This window comes from Pinus tabuliformis, chromosome 2_2, assembly GCF_031772625.1.
Source record: "Pinus tabuliformis cultivar Carrire ecotype Pingquan chromosome 2_2, CPIR1, whole genome shotgun sequence".
Classification (NCBI taxonomy): domain Eukaryota; kingdom Viridiplantae; phylum Streptophyta; class Pinopsida; order Pinales; family Pinaceae; genus Pinus; species Pinus tabuliformis.
In genome coordinates this window covers 295,118,402-295,139,689 of record NC_142300.1, presented here as the reverse complement: position 1 = coordinate 295,139,689, position 21,288 = coordinate 295,118,402, and the positions used below count along the sequence as shown (strand labels likewise).

The following is a 21,288-nucleotide window of genomic DNA, read 5'->3' as shown; positions in this document are numbered from 1 at the left end:
CAAATGAATACAAAAAAAATTCAAAAGCTTTCCAACTTTGTTTCCCATTTGCCCCCAGGGTCTCTCCAAAAATGATTGCGGTTGAGGCGAAGGGGGTACCATGTTTGTCTTGTAGTTATATGTGGTTTAGATGGAATTAAACATCTAACATAAATAATTATGGTTGATCCATCATAGATTGTGAAAGGAGTAGTAGGACTACTATGTTTGTCATGTAGTTATATGTGGTCCACATGGAGTTAGACTTTGCCACAACAAATCTTAAATAATTCAAGTCAATTCAACATCTTACATATATGGAAAAAATTAACATCCAATGAGGGTTACCGACATGGTTAAAGATGAAAAGGGTCAACCAGTAGTGGGTTGAAACCATGTTTTCTTCTTTCATAGGCCCAATCCATCCTCATATATTATGCACAACCCGACAGAATTGACTTCATCAATTATCTGAAAAAAGGCATGTCTGGGAACTTTCAATATATGTAAAGGGTGGTCTGGATCTGGATGAGGTGGACCATTCTATATTAGGTATAAGACAAATTAGGTCTAGGCGACTTCCCCATGGTGGTGGGGCCAAGCAGCAAGCTCGTTAGTGGGTTCTCATATCAAACATTGACTTGATAAAGTAGAGTAATTATTATGCACAGAAGAATCCAACAACACTGAATCTCTACTCTAGCAAGTTCTTCGTCCGATCTAGCTGCACCGACTACACCAATAGCTCTCTTCACATGTGCGACTTTGATCCCCACATGTCTCTCACATGTGCGACCTTGATCCCCACGTCTCTCACCGGTACCCCAGATTCTGTCTATATATATCCCCAGAGTCTATCGATTTATTCATTCCAAGGTAACGCAAAACATTTGTATCTGCAATGCACTGCATGGCTTCTGGAAAGAGGATTCAATGTTGTCTGTTATTATTTGTCTTGCTGTGTCTTGTGGGATGCAAGGAGGCAAAGAGAAAGGGCCCCCGTCCGGCTTTATTATTCGGTATGCTCAGATACAGTGAATACCACACATTGAGAATAAAAATAATCAACAAACTAAATTTGTGTTGTTCACCCTATGTTATTTCTTTACTTAACTGACTGGTTGTTCCAGATTCTTTCCCTGAGGAGGCGAATGAAAAAGGAACATTCATACCAGGCGTTGTTGGCGTTGCTGAATCCCAGTCAGTACCATTAGAGGTGCACGGGCTCATTTAATTCATAACTATATGTTACAATATTTCTATATTGTTTAATCTGGTAGGGAAATTTAATAGATGAATTATCACGTTAGTATATTGTATTATTATTAAACTGGTTTGTCAATGACTTTCAATGGGATATTTGTTTCCACAAAATTAATAATTATATAAAGTTAGAGTAAGTTTATTTTCATGGCAGAGTTTGGGAATATTTTGGAATTCCTAAGACAATAATTATATCAATTTAAAGGATAATAATCATATTAATTTAGTTTAAAATGGTAGATTTTGGGAATATTTTGGAATCTGAAAGATAGTAGTTAGATTAAAATTCTAAAAATATCCAAAATCCAAAAAAATAATTTGACCCACTAGTATTTAAGCAGCAGAATTTTTTTTATATATAAACTATATCTGTATAGCTTGTAACAGACTGAGTTGAGATTTTTATTTTGGTAGGAAAAGAAATATATATATAAATTGTGTGTGTTATTCTTGCAGGAAGCTGAATTAGGAGAAGAGGGCAGATTACTTTTGGGCAGCACACAGGACTACGAACCCCCGGGTTCCAATAAGGACCATGACAAAGGCCACCATCCCTAGCGAAATGGAGACTCATTACAGCAAGCAATTAATGAAAATCAAGGAAAAATCTGAAGCACTTGAATGTACTTAGGGTATTAGGGTAGGAAAAATCTGAAGCACTTGAATATATGTAAATGTCTTAGGAAATAACTGCGTAGAATTATATTGTAGTTTGTCAGCTTCAGCTTCAGCGTCACGCCACTCTACTCAGTTACAGCATTGTCAATAATAACACTATTCTCGTTTGCTTCAAATGGGCTTAATATTGTACCATAAAAATTGTGTGATCTCTCATGAATACATCTCATAAACTTCCAAGATTTAGAGTGGGAAGAAATTTTTTCAATAAATTTGCATACGAGTGATTACCAGTCCAATTTTTCATCTCGTAAAGAAAATACAACAGCAGCATGAAAAAAGTGTTTAAATAGATTTATTGGATAACATACCGGAAAGTTTATATTGGTCGAATGGTCGAAACATGTTATAATTATATCTCGTTGAAAATTTTAAGCCCAACACGTTACAAAAATCGTAAAACTATGTGACCTGCAATTAATTATTATGATGAGTCATGGCTATGATTATTGTATTCGCCCTGCTTCACTGGAAAGATTTAACTATGAATAGTAATTAAATTGTTTTAACATATATTAGAATTCATCGTCAAATGTAATCAGGTTGTTTTAAATAATAGATTCAATATGAGGATTGGAAACTACTGGTAATATGAGGGTTGGAAACTATTGGTTCTTGATCCACGTGAATCACAGACTTAGACCGATTGGCGCATTAGGGTTTCATAAGTGGCATCCCCCAGATGGCGGATTAGGGTTTCCGAAGGTCCACCGAACTGCGCGAAGTATAATCGTGTCGGCGCTAGGGTATGCTCGAGCTGCGTGTACCTACTACGACCCTACGGTGCATCTGAGGCAAATGGCCACAGGACCCCAGAGGGTGCCAGAGACTGAGGGCACCTTCATCGAATTCTCTCGAATGCTTCCGCTGAGAAATCTATTCATCTTGGGGCAACGATTTAACTATTTCATTAACGCGGAGGCTCAACGATCTTAACTGCTCATCACAACGAGTGATCCGTTCAACCAATGAAACCAATGTCTATTCCCAGCCCCTTTAAAGTGAACATTTTTGTGGAAATTGAAGACGTACCTGGTCATGGATCCACATATTAAAATTAACCCTATATTAAAAAAGAAAATCTTTTACCATCTATTACTGCAAGGTAAATACACATCTATTTATTTCAGTCGAGCTATAGACATTACACTTGTCATTATATAATTATGCAATCTGCTGATACATTAACGTGTTACAGCTTGACCGTAGCCTTGCTTTAATTTCGTTCCTTTTTTCGAAAGTTTCTGAGTTAGATCGGATGGTTCTCAAATATTCTCGGATACGTCCGTACTAAGGATATACAGTCCTATTGAGTCGCTCAGGATCTATCTTTATCTGTCCTATCGACTAAAGTTGTAATATACATGTTAATGTTTTTGAGTTTATTCATCAAGTTTTAATGCTGCACTGATCCCGCCCTCTGGTCTTCATTAATGTTGAGGTTACTGCAGGCTGTTGTGGCGGCCTAGGTAATAGGTCCGACCTTTCCGAATCTTCAATGCAGACTGGCGCCTCTGCGATCCTTAGACGCTTGACCCCATCTACATCCTCCAGACTTTGGCATCGATCCGAATTGGATAAAATCTTTGGGTCCTTTTGCCTGAAATGGCTTGGCGATCTTTGCTCATTGTTTCTCTCTTCTGAAAGAGGTCTTCCAACAGCTCTGGAAGAGGGTTTCTGTCTACAGTTGACGCTGATCCTTTGTAGAGTGTTGGAGTGGTTGGGTGCCAGGGCCATCCTTCCCTGCCATGGCCGTCCTTGTTGTTGCTTTGTAGGTCATCCTGTGTTCTCTGGCTCAGCATTTCAACAGCGCTGCGCTTATTCATATGCATTTGGTTTTTACATAAACAGATCCTAATCTGTGGTCTCCTCGTGGTCCCGAGGAAGTGGTTTGCAGGTGGAGTGGACTCCTGGATGAAGTGTTGATCGAACCCTTGTCCCTCTTGGAGAGTTTCAAGCTAAAAGCCCAACCCCTTTATCGGTATTTGAACTAGTTCTCAGTTTTCCTAAATCAGGGTTTTTCTGCTCATAAAAATCATCTTTTAGAGAATGTAATGGGTCTTAGCATATTTGTTATTTACTTGCAGTCTTGTCTCTTTATTTTGAATGGAGGATTAGCCAACCCTAAATGGTATATGTAATGGAATTTGGGTGAATATTGGGTGGCCGAGGATGAGGCCTCTTGATTTCAATTCGAAATCGCTCGGCCCTGTCAAGTTGTTGATTTCAATTCGAAATGGCTAGGCCTTGGCTGTCAAGTTCTAGAAGTCAGTCTATAGGTTTGGTACTGAACTTTTTAACATATTCAGATGTTTAAATCGGGTTATTATTGTTCATAACCCTGCAGGGATTTTACATGATTATACAATGTTCTCTTTTTAAGTAGCCTTTGAACTCTTTGTTCACTCTGGCTATAGCATATTATTTTGTTTTTGTTTCGGCCTATTGAGGCATGAATTTTAATATGCAAATGGATTAGTAGAAATGTCTATCAAGCCTTCTGAGTTTGATATTGTTTCCGCACTGTGATTGCTCTCTGTATTTAGAGTGTTTTATTCAGTTATTTCCCTTTTCCTCTAGCATTACCCAGAATGAACTAAGAAGGGGTTTTTGCAGATTATGTGGCTCGTTTTGCTTTTCCCCTTACTCAAGGGTTTCACTGCTATCTAGAATTGTACTTATGTTTATATGAGGTTTTTGTGTATGAGGGTTAAGGTACAACAAAGAATGCATAAGGTTGGTCTTACTATCAGGGTTTGTTCTTTTTAACCAGAGTTTTGTGTTAATATTCATAGGAAGAATGATTCTAGGAAATTATAATCTTGGACTTGTAAGTCTTTGCTCTTGATTATGTCAGGGTTTTTATTACAGAAATTTAAGGTTTTAATAGCTTACTCTCTAATGCTAGCATAATTTCTATTATCTTTGGAAACTTGTTTTCCTTTCTTAATGCTAGAGTTCACCTCTGTTATTTGATTATTAATATTCTTTTAAGAGGTTCTTTCTTTTTATTTGTAGCTATAACAAATTCATAATTATCATTCTATTTGTCTATTTTTTTTAAAAGAGTTTTTTCATACTAGTCATCTCTTTTTCAAGCTATTCATGGCATTCTCTACATTCTAATAACATGTGACCTGTAGATATAATATCTATGAAGTTATTTATGCTTTCCTTCATGTTAATAGCTATATATATATACATTCAGAAAAATACTAGCTTTTCTAGATTTATGGTGCAACTAAAACTTGCTTCTCAACAATATGCCTTCCAACCTTGAGATTACTTATGTTGTAGTCTCCCCTGCTCGTGTACCCATGAAGTTTTTCCTATTATTTCTTGGTAGAGATCTTTAATATCTTTGACAACTATTTAGTTCAAACTAGAGGTACCAACATGACCTCTCAACACATATTTTCTATTTTCTTGTCTCCATGATCTCAATACCCCTATCCTCTTGATTCTTATTGAGTAAATACTCAAAAAATTAGTTCCTAATCACTTAGCAAGTAAAACAATATTTACAAGTAACTCCTAATTGAGTTATCCATAAGAATTTCAAAAATAATTTTATAATTAAAATAACATCAAATTGTTTGGTTTGTAGTAAATTAAATATTTATATAATTTAGGGATGTCACATACCTCTTAACTTATTAGTCCCTGCCTTGAGCATGACTATAGGGATCCGTAGATCATTGACTCCCAATTAAACTTATTAGTCCCTACCTTGAGCATGACTATAGGGATCCGTAGATCATTGACTCGCAATTAATTGAGTCCTCGACTCAATTTTCTTTTGGGCTTAATCATTTTTTATCCAAACTTTTATATGGTTATTTTCATTCATCCAAATATTAACTAAAGTTTTCAGTAGTTTTAGGGTTAGAAAGAATGGACCTCTTATTGCAGGCTTATCTTATGCAATGAAAATGTTGTGACAATCTATATTTTATCCAAAGTCTGGGTTATATTCACTTGCACAAAGATTTTTTATATCCAATGTCCTTTTTAGCACTAGTGTGGCATGCTATTCATGCGAAATGTTGGAGACTTGTCATTCCACGTGTACCTTGATTTTTGTTGGAAAGGCGGAGGAGACAAAACATAAATTCACACATAAAGCACAACTTCTGCTCTTCTATTGATCACTCAAAACATTATTCTTACAGTGAACCCAATGAAGGGTATTTAAGATTTTCCACTTGCCTAAAATATGTTAACATGCAACCACATACTAAAAGTCGTCTATTACTTAACTCGATTTTACTCAACGCTCAAATGTTCAATCACTCAATCACTAAGTGACTGTCTATGTTTAGCCAACTCCACATGTGGAAGTAATTATAATTTTGAACACTCCCCCTTAATTACAACCGTATGACTCAACATAACTCAACTTGACTTAAGTATCACATAAACATGCGTGCTAGTCTATGTCTCACCTAGGCTTTTAACGACTCAAGAATTTTACAAATTTGCATTTTCTTTTTCTCTACTTCTAGATTCTATATCCTCAAAATTGCTTTATTCTTTGTTGAATTTTCTTGCTATAGGCTTTATTCACTTGTGGCTCCAACAATTTTTCTTTGATTTGTTTTGAACTTTTTCTGAAAAACCATTGGATCCTCTGTTCTACAACTTTTTCTTCAAATATTCGTTCAACCATGGATTACTGCCAAAACATTGCATCTTCGAACTGTCTTCTTTGCTTTGCTTCTTGTGCTTTATATTCATGAGTTTGACTCGCTTCAATTTGCCCTATTGTTTTCTGAATCCATTCTTCAATGAGCTTCAAATATGCATGAAACTTATTAACAACCTTGCTTTCAACTTCTGCTCACATGCTATTTTAAACATCTACATATTCAAAAACAATGTTAAAAAAAACTTTCTTATGAGTCTCTTTAGTGAGAGCCTCCTGCTCTACATCTGCCTTATTTTCAACTGCATGGAGGTTGTCTTTCACTATTATGATGTTAGTGGATATTTTCATCAAAAACTCTTTAATCACTTTATCTTTTTCTTGATCATCAACTCATGCTAGATGACATACTGCTTCATGAGGAGTTCCAACTCCTTCATATCTTACTCCTACATTGACAACTTCAACTTTCAATGTTTCATCAAACATTGCCCTTACCATATTGTCACAATTGATCCCTGTTTCGAAAAAAAAAAAACCACACATATCATCAACATAACGATCATCCACACTATGGGGGGATAACCGAGCATGCATGTGCTCATTGTCAATTTTATTGACAATTTCAACTTCATCAAATCCATCACTTACGGCTTGATTCACGAATTCACATATATAACTTTGCAATCATCATCCACATGTGTCTCATCACAGTGGGATTCACTGTCATCTGTGTCATCCACATTATAGTGGAGTCCTTGAGCATTTATTTGCTCTTGATTTGTTTCACACAACCTCTTCTCTCTTTGCAATCTTTGTTGCATTTTCTTTATCCATATGCATGCTTGCATAATGGGTTTCAATTTTATGGTCTTGACAACCTTCATCCACTTTTGAGTGGGGTTCTCCAAGCTCTGTTTTCCTATGAGAGTCTTGCTCATATACCCTCAGATCTACACCTGACTTCTTTGCTTGTGACATAACCTGTTGTTGCATGTCACTCTCCTTTGTGCCAAACTCCACTTCCAACATCTTCAGTGATTCCTTGGAAATTGTAGCTTTTTCTACTTTGCACAAAAACTTCTCATCCGATTCATATTTTATAAAATTCAATGCTAAAACATCACATACTGCATCATATGGGTTATTAGATTCATACTCAATTAACTCTTTAGCTTTAAGAAAATTTAGCATCTCGATAACCCAATGATCAAAATATTCACCTGTAAACATAGGAGGTGGTAGAAGATCAAAGCTACACTAATCACCCTTGATTTATTCTATCTTCTACTAGACTTCTAAGTTCCTCGGGTATGGTGTGAACCTCTCTAACCATGGCAACAATCTCTACCACTTCTTTCAATTCCTTTTCTTAGTCTTCTTCAATCGTGCTTTGTGACCCATCACTGTTGTCATTCCTTTTTTTATAGCTGCTTTGATGATTTCATGAGGTTGTCTTCCATATCGCCCATGGAAAAAAAATATAATTTTCAATATGTGCCTCTTAAGGCAACAATCTTCACCCAAAAATTATCATGCTTAAAAAAACACCAAAAAAATTCACTAATAGATGAACTTTAGCAAAGCTCTAAATTCTCTTGCCCATAAAAGCGTTTTTTATTTTTTATTAATTCTCTTTCAATTAAAAAAATCTTCGACGCTTAAAAAAAAACCTGTATACCAAATACCTTTGGTTTTTTAAGTTAAAAAAATTTCCAAAAAAAAATCTGCCATATATCCTTCGACCTTTTAAAATCACGACTCTTTTAACATTCCTCCACTATTAAAAAAAAAAAATTCGAACATCATCAACTCTATATGCAATATGTCTCCAAATAATTTTGTTTTAATACTTTTCAACACTTCATAAAACTGGGCATTTTAAATTTAAAAAAATAATGATGTCACTCATGACCGTGCTTTGACTTTCCAGAAAACGAATTACGCTTCCAAAAGCTTCAACAGATTGATGGTGTTGCTGCTTTGACTTCCCAAAAAACAAATTACTTCTGAATTCTTCAACAAAATGATGGTGCTGGTTCACAACGGCTGTATTATTGCACCGAATCCTCTGCCTCACGGTTGCACGAGAGGGTCTCCAAACTGGAAGCTCCTTAAACACTTAGCGGCTGTACCTTTCTTACAGATTGACGCTGGCAGCGAATTTGCGCTCTCACGATGACTCTGCACACTGACTTATTGCTCACCTAGTGCGGTGGGGGAAAAACTTTCAATTTTTTTCCTTCTTTTTATCACTTGCATGGTGGAGCTTGACAAGTTGCAGTTGTAGATTTTATATCTTTTTAGATCTAGTTTGACCTCAGTTTTCATACCAATTTTTTGGAAAGGAAGAGGAGACAAAACAAATAATTCACACATAAAACACGAGTTGTTGCTCTTCTATTGATCACACAAAACATAATACCTACAATGAACCCGGTGAAGGGTATTTAACATTTTCTAACTAATGACTTGCCTAAAATATCTCGAGATGCATTCACATGCGACCACACACTAAAAGGCGTCTATCACTTTATTTCACTTGATTCAACTCTCAAACACTCAATCCTCAACAGTCACTTAACTGACTCTCTAATTTTAGCTAACTGCACATGCGGGAGTAATTACTATTTCTAATACTCCCCCTTAACTATGACTGTATGACTCAACATAACTCAACTATGTCTGCTAGGCTTACAATATGAATTGACTCAATTATCACTCAAACATGTCCCCTGGTCTATGGTAAGAGAATTTAGGTGATGGGACCAACCCAACACTTTATACACATCGTAAAGGGAATGATTGATAATGTTTATTTGGTTCATTTAATCACACGGTAATGGCAACAAAGCAATTCGGATATTTTGGATTTTGGTTGATGTGCATTTAATTGTGTAATAATGTAAGGTACTTGCCTCGATATTTGTGCTTCCCACTCGAAGAACAGAGTTAAAAAGACCAAGACGAAGAACTAATAGAAGTTAGAAGAGGGAGAGCCTACGAGACAAAACCGAGGTGTGTGACACCAAACCCTCCAACAACAAACCCTCACACTTGCACAGCCGAGAATACACAGGTGTTAGCGATATCTTGCAATAGAACTGGAATTATAGAGCTGGAAAGAACAACTAAATCGTTAAGAATGCCAACAGATACCTAAGGGTTCGCAATGAGGCCAGAAACCAGCGTTCCATTGACAACGCTGATGGACTGAGGAGAACAAGGAGCGATCCAGGTCAAGAACCGCGGAAGGAGGCTCATAAGTTGAAAACAGAGAAGGATAGATTACCTGTGCATGCTGGAGATGGATGAAAGCCATCGAGCCGAGCCTGAAAGTAAATAGACGTTAAGTTTCCAAACCAGATGAGAAATATCAGTGCATGAGTTAACATACGGCAGCCTAAAAGCCCACGGCAGAAAGAAACCGAACACAACAGAGGTCTTACCCAGGCAACTATAGGAGGAATCACAACCAACTATGAACCAAGGAATAAGGACCAATACAGTCATAGCAACAAGCCACCAGAAGCATAACCAGGACCTGCAGCATAGATGCCCACAGAACCTTGCAGAACTCTGAGGAGGAAACCCTCGATAAACAAAAACAAATGACCGAGAATACCAACGAGTGAAGGGAACAAGCAAAGAGTTGAGCACGAAGCGCAAACATCCACGCAAGTACCTTCCATTATTACACAATTAAATGCACATCAACTGAAATCCAAAATATCTAAATTTCTTTATTGCCATTATCGTGTGATTAAATCAACCAAATAAACATTATCAATGATTCCCTTTACGACGAGTGTATAAAGTGTTGGGTTGGTCCCATCAAAGTGGTATCACAGCAGGTTAAATTGATTGAAGATATGGAAGTAGGAAGACGAGGTCATGGTAGAGGAAGGATTGAGAGAGGAGATTCAAATTCTAGCTGCCCGTTTGGAGGCAGCGGAGGCGGCGAGAAGAAGAGACCTAGAGATAGGTGATGAGAGTGAAGAGGAACCCGAATCAGCAACAGATGGACTAGAAGGTGAGAGCCCAGAAGTGAGATTGTTGAGATCTGTTTTAGTAGCAAGTAGTAAACCCAAACCAGAACTCCCAACCTATGACGGCAATCTGTCTATTGAGGTTTTATTGGATTGGATCAACGCGATGGATAAGTATTTCGAGTGCGAGGAAATTAGCGAAGACCGCAGGGTGAGGTTCTCTACGACAAAATTGAAGGGACACGCAGCCCTATGGTGGGATAATGTCCAGAACGAGAGGAAAAGAATGAACAAGCTACCGATTAGAACTTGGTCAAGGATGGTGGCCAAGTTAAAGGGTAGATTTCTGCCAAAGGACTATCAGATTGCACTGCACAGACAGGTCCAAAATCTGAAATAGAAAGGATTGATGGTAAGGGAGTACACGGAGGAGTTCTATCGAGTGAATTTGCGAGCCGGATATACAGAGGATACTGCAAAAAGAACAGCGAGGTATGTGAATGGGTTAAGATTAGAAATTTTGGATGAAATCAACATTTTATCCCCAAAGAACACTGAAGAAGCGTATCAGAGTGCGATGAAAGTTGAAGAAAAAATTACTAGAAGGCCGAATGCCCGGAGAGGACGAGGAGCTGGCAGGGGAAAAGGCCAGTCATATGGCAAAGGACGGACTGCTAGTAATAATGAGGAAGGTAGCAGTTCCAGAGCTTCTGGATTAGCGGATAGAGGTGAGAGTGCAAGAGGTGGTAGGTCATCACAGCAAGGCTGAGGAAATTGCCGAGGAAGAGGGGCTGGTTACCAATGTTATAGGTGTCATAAATGGGGACACAGATCGTTTGAATGTCTGGAAGCAGAACAAGCTGGACATCAGGGTGCATATGTTTCATAACCGGAAGGGGTAGTGGCACCTCCCCAAGAAGCAGAAAATGCTCCAGAGACAGGGGAAGCTTTAGTGCTGCACAAGGTGTTGTTAAATCCAGTCAAGGAGGTCACTAAACAGACACAACGAAAGGCTTTATTTAGAACAATTTGTAAGTCACGAGGTAAGTGATGTAAATTAATTATTGACAGCGGTAGTACTGATAATTTAGTGTCCATAGAGATGGTAGAAAAGCTGGAGTTGAAGCATTTGAAACATCCTAACCCTTACAGAGTTTCATGGCTACAAAAGGGCCATCAGTTGCTAGTGGATGAATAGTGCGAGGTGGAGTTTCAAATAGGCAGATATAAGGACAAAGTTATTTGTGACATCATGCCAATGGATGTATGTCACATACTACTAGCTAGGCCTTGTTTGTACGACAGGAAAGTGGTACACGATGGATTGACAAAGTGTTATAAATTTGTTAAGGATGGAATCAAGCATACGCTTGTGCCCATCAAGGAAGAAGGGGTAGTAGAGACAAGTGAACCAAGAGCATTGTTGGTTAGTGGAAAACAGTTTTTGAAACAAATTGAGGACAGTGAAATGGGTTACACAGTAGTAAAGAAAGCAAGGATAGTATTGTTGCATACGGAGGTATGAGATTTACCTATGGAAATCCAGGAGATGTTGCAGGCGTTTACAGATATAGTGGTAGATGACTTGCCAGACAAATTACCCCCCAAAAGGAGCATAAGTCATCATATTGACTTCATACCCAGAGCCAGTTTGCTGAACAAAGCGGCATACCGAATGAGCCCCAAGGACAATGAAGAGATTAGAAAGCAGGTGAAATAGTTGTTAGACAAGGGATTGATAAGAGAAAGCTTGAGCCCTTATGCAGTCTAAATGGTTCTCACCCCAAGAAGGGAGGAGAGTGGAGGATGTGCACCGACTCAAGGGCCATCAACAAGATCACCATCCGGTATAGGTTTCCACTACCAAGGCTGGATGACATGATGGATTTTTTAAGCGGGGCAACGTATTTCTCTAAAATAGACTTGAAGAGCGGGTACCATCAAATTTGGATACAGGGGGACAAATGGAAGACAACTTTTAAGACGAATGAGGGGCTGTACAAATGGATAGTCATGCCCTTTGGACTAAGCAATGCACTCAATACATTTATGAGGCTGATGAATGAGATGTTGAAGGAGTACATCAGGAAATTTGTGATCGTATACCTGGACGACATACTAATTTTCAGCAGGACAAGGGAAGAACACCTTCAACATGTGCGTAAGGTGCTGGAAAAATTACAGCAGAGTAAACTGCTAATAAACTTGAAGAAATGTACTTTTCTGCAAAAGGAATTGGTATATTTGGGCTTTGTAATAGCAGAGAATGAACTGAAGATGGATCCGGAGAAGGTGGCGGCGATAGTTAATTGGCCATCTCCGAAAAATTTATTCGAGGTACGTAGCTTTCATGGGCTAGCGAGTTTTTACAGGAAATTCATAAAGAATTTTAGCGAAATTTGTGCACCAATGTTGGACACCATTAAAAAGGCTAGTCAACATTTTTGATGGATAGATGCAGCAGAGAGGAGTTTCGAGTTGTTAAAGAAGAAGATTACTGAGAAGCCGATCCTAATATTGCCAGATTTCAAGAAGTTATTTTAGGTTCGTTGTGATGCTAGCGGGACATCAATTGGATCTGTACTCAGTCAGGAGGATAAGCCTGTAGTGTTTTTCAGTGAGAAGCTAAATGAAAGTCGACAGAAATACTCATCGTATAATAAGGAATTCTATGCAGTTATATAGGCATTAAAACACTGGAGGCATTATCTGTTGGGAAACGAATTTGTGTTATTCTCAGATAATTCTGCACTATAGTATGTAATGCAACAGCACGAGTTGAACCAAAAACACGCCAAATGGGTGGAGTATTTGCAGAGCTTCAACTTCATATTGAAGCACATTAGCGGACAAGTCAACAAGGTGGCGGATGCACTAAGTAGGAGAGCTTTACTTTTGCAAGAAAGTACTGTGCAAGTGTTGGGTTTTGAGAACTTAAAAGACTTATACCAGATGGATACAGATTTTAAGGAAGGCTACGAGGTGTGTCAAAATCCCTTGGTGAGAGATAATAGTCCATGGTTGGACTACAACATACAGGAGAAACTGTTGTTTAAGGCAGGACAGCTGTGCATACCTAACTGCTCAATGAGGGAGAATATTATTCGAGAGAAGCATAGTGGAGGTTTGGCCAGACATTTTGGCATGGACAAGACACTCGAGCAGCTCAGACATTTCTACTTTTGGCCAAAGATGAGGAGGGATGTGCAGCAATTTGTGGCCAGATGTAAAGTGTGCCAGTTGGTGAAGGGTCACAGTCAAAACACGGGACTGTACACACTGTTACCTGTTCTAGGCAGACCGTGAGATTCAGTCAGCTTGGATTTCATCCTAGGTCTACCTAAGACATAAAGAGGTTACGACTCAGTGATGGTAGTAGTGGACAGGTTGTCCAAAATGGCGCATTTCATTCCTTGCAGGAAAGCGAGTGATGCCACCCACGTGACCCACTTGTTTTTCACAGAGATTGTCACATTACATGGGTTGCCTAAGTCCATTCTGTTGGACAGGGATGTGAATTTTACAGGACACTTTTGGCGAACCCCGTGGAAGAAAATGGATACACAGCTAAGTTACAGTTCTACTTATCATCTGCAAACGGACGGACAAACAGAAGTTGTAAACAAGAGTTTAGGGAATCTGCTACGAAGTTTGGTTGGAGAGAATTCGCGGATGTGGGATCGAGTGTTGGTGCAGGCAGAATTCACTTATAATGATTCACCTAACTGTAGCACAGGCTTCAACCCTTTTCAAATCCTGTACGGCATGCATCCTCGCGGAGTGCATGAACTACGAGATCTTGGACTGCAAGAAAGGCGAAGTGTAGATGGAGAAGATTTTGCTAACGAAATGAGGGATTTGCATGAACAGGTAAAAATCAAATTACAGGACAACAGTATAAAGTATAAACAACAAGCAGATTTGAAGATAAGGGAAGTACAGTTTAATGTAGGAGACGAAGTCCTCGTGCATTTCCTCAAGGAACGCTTCCCTAAAGGTACGTACAATAAATTGAAGTACAAGAAGATAGGACCCTGCAAAGTCCTTTGGAAATTTTCAGCAAATGCCTATGAGATCTAATTGCCACCCAAAATAGGCATTTCGCCTATCTTTAATGTAGCACACCTGTTTCCCTACACGGTTGACCTAGAAGAGAAGGAAGAAGATGGAACCACGCGACCCACTCGGAACACCCATGACAGAGGAGAAGCTTGGAAGAGAAAGATGCCTTACGTTCAACCTCCCAAGATCGGGAGCATTCTCGACACTTAGGTGGCTAAAAGAACTCTGCGAAAGGAATATTGACAATACCTAGTCAAGGGGAAGAACCGTCCTATTGAGGACAGTTCGTGGCTTGATGCCAGGCAGATTGAACAGACAGGTTCTTTAGTCAAGAAGCTCATGGACTGGATCCATGATTTCTTTTTGCCTCGGGATCCTGATGCAGGAGCATCCAGCTCACCATGACCGAGTGAAGTCTCTGCTAGGTCAAAGAAAGTTGAATTTACTTTTACTGGTATTTTTGTTGTTTGACAGGAAAGTAGGTAGGACTTTTATTATTATTTCATTTTATGTTAGTTAAGGGTAGTTGAATAGTTATAGTCATGTTGATCTATTGTTAACAAGTCATGATTATCCTTTTATTTTAAAAAGAAAAAGACAAATGTACTTGAAGAGAAAATCTTGTCATAATATGAAACGAATGACTAGTAACCAAATAACTGTAAAGGTTTGTAATTGAAAAGAAACTGTACAGTTTCATTAACTGGAACAGAGAAGCTATAAATGTAACATGACAAAATCATGGAGGGGTTCAGTCCAATACCTCTCGCACTCAATTAAGAAATAACAACAGAGAAATCAAAGTTCTGTCCATCTATATACCTATTGTGAGTTATTATGTTTTTCGATTTATGAATGCTTGAATACACAACTAACCATTCAAAAATTCTTAAAAAAAAAAATTCCTTACGTTTCTGGAGGGAAAGAACTAGTGTATACAGCGAGACCAAAGAGCAGACTCAATACAAGGGTTTGAAATTCATTGAAGCAGATAACGGAAGTAAACCAGGACTTCATACAGGACAAACACCTACAGACCGAGTGACAGTTTCCACATTATAATTCAAGAGACAACCATAGTACATTTCCAGCAAAGTTACAGGGTTTGTATAAAATTATACATTATACTTCAGGCAAAACCGAAGGCGCATGACAATAGTTCTAACCATGAAATTCCGAGAAAACAAATAGCATATATCACCAGGTAATTCAAATCCAATATCATTACATTTTCCCGGAAGCATTTCTTTCCAAATATTCCAAAGTCCAGTGTATTAAACATTTCACAACAGAACTATAAGGCCCAAGCTGTGTATGTTCAAACCCCGAGCCATAAACCCTAGGCGAGGGTTTCAACCAAAAATATTCAAACACGACATAAATACACATACCCTAGACGATAAACCCTAGGTGAGGGTTTAGGAAGGAGCCGCAATTACAAACAAGGAATTTCAGTGATTATACAGTGGAAACCAGAGTTCCGATGAAATAGAGCATCTCTCATAGTGAGCATTTGACAAACCCTTCTCACTCAAAGAACAGAGTTAAAAAGACCAAGATGAAGAGCTAACAGAAGTTAGAAGAGGCAAAACCTACTAGAAAAAACCGATGTGTGTGACAGCAAACCCTCCAACATAAAACCCTAATGCCTGCCAAGCCGAGAATACACAGGTGTTAGTGATATCTTGCAATAGAAGTGGAATTATAGAGCTGGAAAGAACAGCTAAACCGTTAAGAATGCCAACTATTACCTGAGGGTTCGTAGTGAGGCCAGAGACTAGCATTTCGGTGACAGCACCGACGGACTGAGGAGAACAAGTAGTGATCTGGGTTAGGAACCGCAGAAGGAGGCTCATATGTTGAAAACAGAGAAGGATAGATTACCTGTGTGCGTCGGAGATGGAAGAAAGCCATCGAGCCGAGCCTGAAAGTAAATAGATGTTAAGTTGCCAAAATGGACGAGAAATATCAGTGCATGAGTTAACATACGGCGGCCTGAAAGCCCACGACAAAAAGAAACCAAACACAACAGAGGTATTACCCATGAAACTACAGGACGAATCACAACTAGCTACAAACCAAGGAACAAGGACCAATATAGTCATAGCAACGAGCCACTAGAAGCATAACCAGGACTTGTAGCATAGCTGCCCATGGAACCTCGCAGAACTCCGAGGAGGAAACCATCGACAGAAAAAACAAATGACCGAGAATACCAACGAGTGATGGGAACAAGCAAAGAGTTGAGTGGGACACACAAACATCTAGGTGAGTACCTTACATTATTACACAATTAAATGCACATCAACCAAAATCCAAAATATCTGAATTGCTTTGTTGCCATTACCGTGTGATTAAATCAACAAAATAAACATTATCAATCATTCCCTTTACGATGAGTGTATAAAGTTTTGGGTTGGTCCCATCATTAGGGCTTTGCTAAAGTTCAACTATTAGTGAATTTTTTTGGTTTTTTGTCAAGCATGACAATTTTTAGGTGAAGATTGTTGCCTTACAGGGCGCATATTGAAAATTATATATTTTTTCGAGGGCGATATGGAAGACAACCTCATGTAATCATCAAAGAAGCTATAAGAAAAGTAATGACAACAGTAATGGGTCGCAAAGCGTGATTGAATAAGACTAAGAAAAGGAATCGAAAAGAAGAGGTAGAGATTTTTCCACTGTTAGAGAGGTTCAGGCTGCAGCCGAGGAACTGAGAAGTCTAGCGGAAGACAAAGAAGAAATCGAGGGTGATTTGTGTATCTTTGATCCGCTACCACCTCCTATGTTTACAACTGAATATTTTGATCATTGGGTTATCAATATGCTAACTTTTCTTAGAGCTAAAGAGATAATTGAGTATGAATCTAATAACCTTGCTCGGTTACCAATTTGTTGGAAAGGCGGAGGAGACAAAGCATAAATTCACACATAAAAACCAAGTTGTTGCTATTCTATTGATCACACAAAACAATTTTTTGGTATAACTAAGATGGGTAGGCTAAAAAAACTTAAATAAAATCTTATGCTGCAAACAATATGAAAGGTAAAATTTTGTAGAAGGGAAGCTAGCATAATTTATTCTAGTTTGATAGCTTCACTCGCTTGGTTTCTATGTTTAAATAGATATCCTTTGCATTTAAGTGGTTCCTTTTCATTCACTGGAGTATACCATCAAATTGGGGACCAGTAAGAAGTCATGCGAAGGCGGTCTGGAAAGGTAGGTTGGTTAGGTTTCCCAGCTAAGTTTTTTTTCAAGTTAATGTGTGTAGGCATCCATAACAATTCATAAGCTTGTTGCCCGTTGATGCTCAGCGCAGCATGGGCACCACCTACAACATCCAACATCCAAAATTGTTGCCCGTTGATGCTCACCATAGCATGGGCACCACCTACAACATCCAACATCCAACATTCCCACCACTGTAAAGCTTCCCTCTTCTGCCGCAAGCATACACCAAAAATGGTTGAATCAATCTCCCTCTACAACCCTTGCAGGTATGCATTCATTTGTCTCAGATTAAACATTTATGCTCTTTCCAAATAGAGCAAATATTTCAATTGATTTTGAAGAGGCAAATTCTAACTACCTAGAGCTTGGCATCCACTGATGTTTGGGTAATTAACCTTACATTGTGTTTTTCTCTCTTTCATTTATAAGCATTCTCAGGAGCCACATATAGCTTTAGGTCTTGAGTAACCAAGAGCCAATTGAATAACACTATTGTGTACACTTTCTTCTTACAACCAATTTGGGTAATTAACCTTACATTGTGTTTTTCTCAATTTCATTTATAAGCATTCTCAGGAGCCACATATACCTTCAGGTCTTGAGTAACCAAGAGCCAATTGAATAACACGATTATGTACACTGTCTTCTTACAACCAATTAGCAAAATATGTAGAGTATAAATGTAAAACGTTTAGCCTTTGCTAGCGTAAATCAAGTTATACAATATTTAGGGAGTTTTCAAAAGAAAAACTTTAAATGCAGGAAAATTAGCAAAATATGCGGTGTATAGCATCTGCCTCCATAAATCATGATAGTCTCAGGTTTTATTTAAAAGAAAAGACTCTAAACAGTCTAATAATTAGCAAATTATTCGAAGAATGCAATTAAAGTGTTTATATTCTTTGTTTTTCCCCTGACTGCATCTGGGACTTTCTGTGCAAATTCTATGTGAAAGATTCTCCATTATAACATTCATCGTGGAAATGGAAGAAATCTTGTTTCTTTTTTGTCTGTCAGAGTTCAAGTGGCTAGGCGCGGACACTTCTAAGAAGGAAAGCTAGATGCTGGAGTTGATGCACAATAAGAAGGTTATTTATTTTTCCTGGTGTCGATGACTTAAAATGGCAGAAGTGCTCTATTTTTGTTAAAGAAGTCCAGATTTGGCTAATCTTTCTAATTGCACTTATATTAGCCGTATGTTGTCAGTATTATCTTATCTTCAATGTAGAATTCTTTAGCAATAGCTTAGCAGGGCCAAAATATGCATTCATAGTAATTCATACTAGAAAAATGGATTTGTAATAATTCAGGCCAATTGACTTACTACAAATAACCGTCGATACGTTGCGTTGTTTCCCACAGGTTCTTGAGTCATCCAGTTCTTGAGTCTCCTCCACTGATAGAGCAACTGTAATTTACTAATTTCGTTTGCATCCTTTTTGCATTAGGATTTAAGTTATATTGTAAGACATTAGGATTTAAGCTATATTGTAAGACTTAAATTTAGAAAGGAGCTCGAGTCTCCATATTAAGAAAGGGGCGCATAACACTCACGATCACATCACATGTTTCAAGAAATTGGTTGCCTTAAATAGCCTTCCATTATCCACTGTAGTAGATCTGCATTTAACTTTGAATCTCAACATCCTATGACTATTTTAAACACCAATCTTATAATCTCTCTCCAGGGCTTTAGGGCTTTGTTAGATTTGCATTTAACTTTGAATCTCAACATCCTATGACTGTTTTAAACACCAATCTTATAATCTCTCTCTAAGGCTTTGTTAAATGCTTTGTGGACACTACATATGATTATACATGGATTGATACAGATCCCTGCCCCAAAAATTTGATCATTTTCCTATTTAAAAATCTTTTAAATATTGGTAGAATGTCCAATTGAAGTTATAAAAAAATGACACTTTAATCTTGTCAGAACATTCTAATTCCAAAATGCATAAATGATTATATGAATCCCTATTTCTCCTCCATGTCTGTTGCAGAACAACACTTCAGAAGGTGACATTGGCATGGAAAGTGCTTCTGCATTCTTGCATTTGGATAATCTTATACTAACCCAAAAGTGGAACCCAACAACCTTCCCTGAGCACTAAAAAATGGCAAAAGACCATGTGAAGTAGGCTTACTACAGGGTCAAAATAGAAGGAAAATCAATCGAATCCAAGCTCGGATAAAATCCCTCGAACTAACAGCCCTCAGACCATCTCAAAAAATGTTTCATCAAATTGTTCTACTGCATAAATAAGAAAAATTCCAATTTTTGGGACCTAAACCTTGGTCATTCTTGCTATCATCTCATATCACCTAATCAAGGTGAGGGGCTGGAAAACATCCTCGCTATCAGCTCATATCCAACAAGAATGCATGCATGGTGCCAAGTGTTCTATTATTTGATTTGCATGTTATTTCATATTATACATTTAATTCATTTAAAAAATACTCATAAAAAATAACGATTCAATATCTATACATACACTCATATTTTCCATGCATTACACGTGTAACCCAGATATTATAGGAAGCTTGAAAGACAAGTACCTCCTCTACCACTTTTTATTAATTTATTCATTCGGTTCTGTGAGTAATATATAATATACTTCCTTGCAATTCACCTTGTTTATACTCGACTTTACTTTTTTTTACATTGTTTCAAACTCATACTAAGTTTCAGCAAGCCGACCTCAAGCAGAGGAAGGTAAATTGACGGTACAGACAAGAAACTGCCCTAGATCCTACAATGTTGAAATGAAGATCATACATCAACCCCTCGATCAATCCAGCATGGCACGGGTCACAACAATGGGGATTACCTGCAAGAGCTACTGCCCCCCGCGAGAGCTACTTCCCCATACTGGGAAGGAAAATTCAGTTTTGCTTCCTCTATATAATTTGGATGTCATTGAAGTACCTTGCTTGCGAGAGCTAGTTCTCTGCATCAAGAAGGAAACTTTGTTTTTGCTGCCCTTATATAATTTAGATGGCATTGAAGTATATTGCTTATGTTGCTTGGGTATACAATCTTATTATGTGGGCATGTCGGTGGGACTACCACTTACACAATTTCCCTTGTTAGGAATAAAAATTAGCCCATCAATCAATTAACTGATTGAATTTTTTTTTTCTTTGTTCTTTCTAATTAGTTTGAGCCTAGACCAAGTAGTAACTCTAATATTGGATGGAAAAACTATCTCCCCACGAATAAAATATTATCACCAAAACTATGTCAAAGTAAACTAAGAGTTGTTACAAGGATTGCTAACTTACAAAAACAAGTTAACCATTACTTGAGGTCTACGTGGATAGGGGGGAGGGTTTCTATAGGAGCAGATTGAGGCTCCCATTAATATCGAGTTTAGGAAATCTCAAAGTCTAAGAGGGGTGTATGATGTGTTATTAATATCGGGTTAAGGAAATCT

At 38.0% G+C, this 21,288-nt stretch overlaps 1 protein-coding gene across 1 annotated transcript; it reads left to right on the top strand.

Moving 5' to 3' along the window:
• Positions 1-865: 865 nt before the first annotated feature.
• Positions 866-1,805, top strand: LOC149192478 (uncharacterized). The gene is made up of 3 exons (XM_089406396.1): positions 866-998; positions 1,110-1,195; positions 1,699-1,805. The coding sequence occupies exons 1-3, from the start codon at positions 881-883 to the stop codon at positions 1,798-1,800; spliced, it is 306 nt and encodes a 101-aa protein (XP_089262522.1). The 5' UTR covers positions 866-880; the 3' UTR covers positions 1,801-1,805.
• The last annotated feature ends 19,483 nt before the right edge of the window (positions 1,806-21,288 follow it).

What these genes read in the sequence shown, in the direction of transcription:
- LOC149192478 (XM_089406396.1), top strand. Translation starts at nt 881, where the DNA reads ATGCACTGCATGGCTTCTGGAAAGAGGATTCAATGTTGTCTGTTATTA. An exon ending in CCGTCCGGCTTTATTATTCG is followed by an intron (nt 999 to 1,109) that starts GTATGCTCAGAT and finishes TGGTTGTTCCAG; the next exon opens with ATTCTTTCCCTGAGGAGGCG. An exon ending in CCCAGTCAGTACCATTAGAG is followed by an intron (nt 1,196 to 1,698) that starts GTGCACGGGCTC and finishes TTATTCTTGCAG; the next exon opens with GAAGCTGAATTAGGAGAAGA.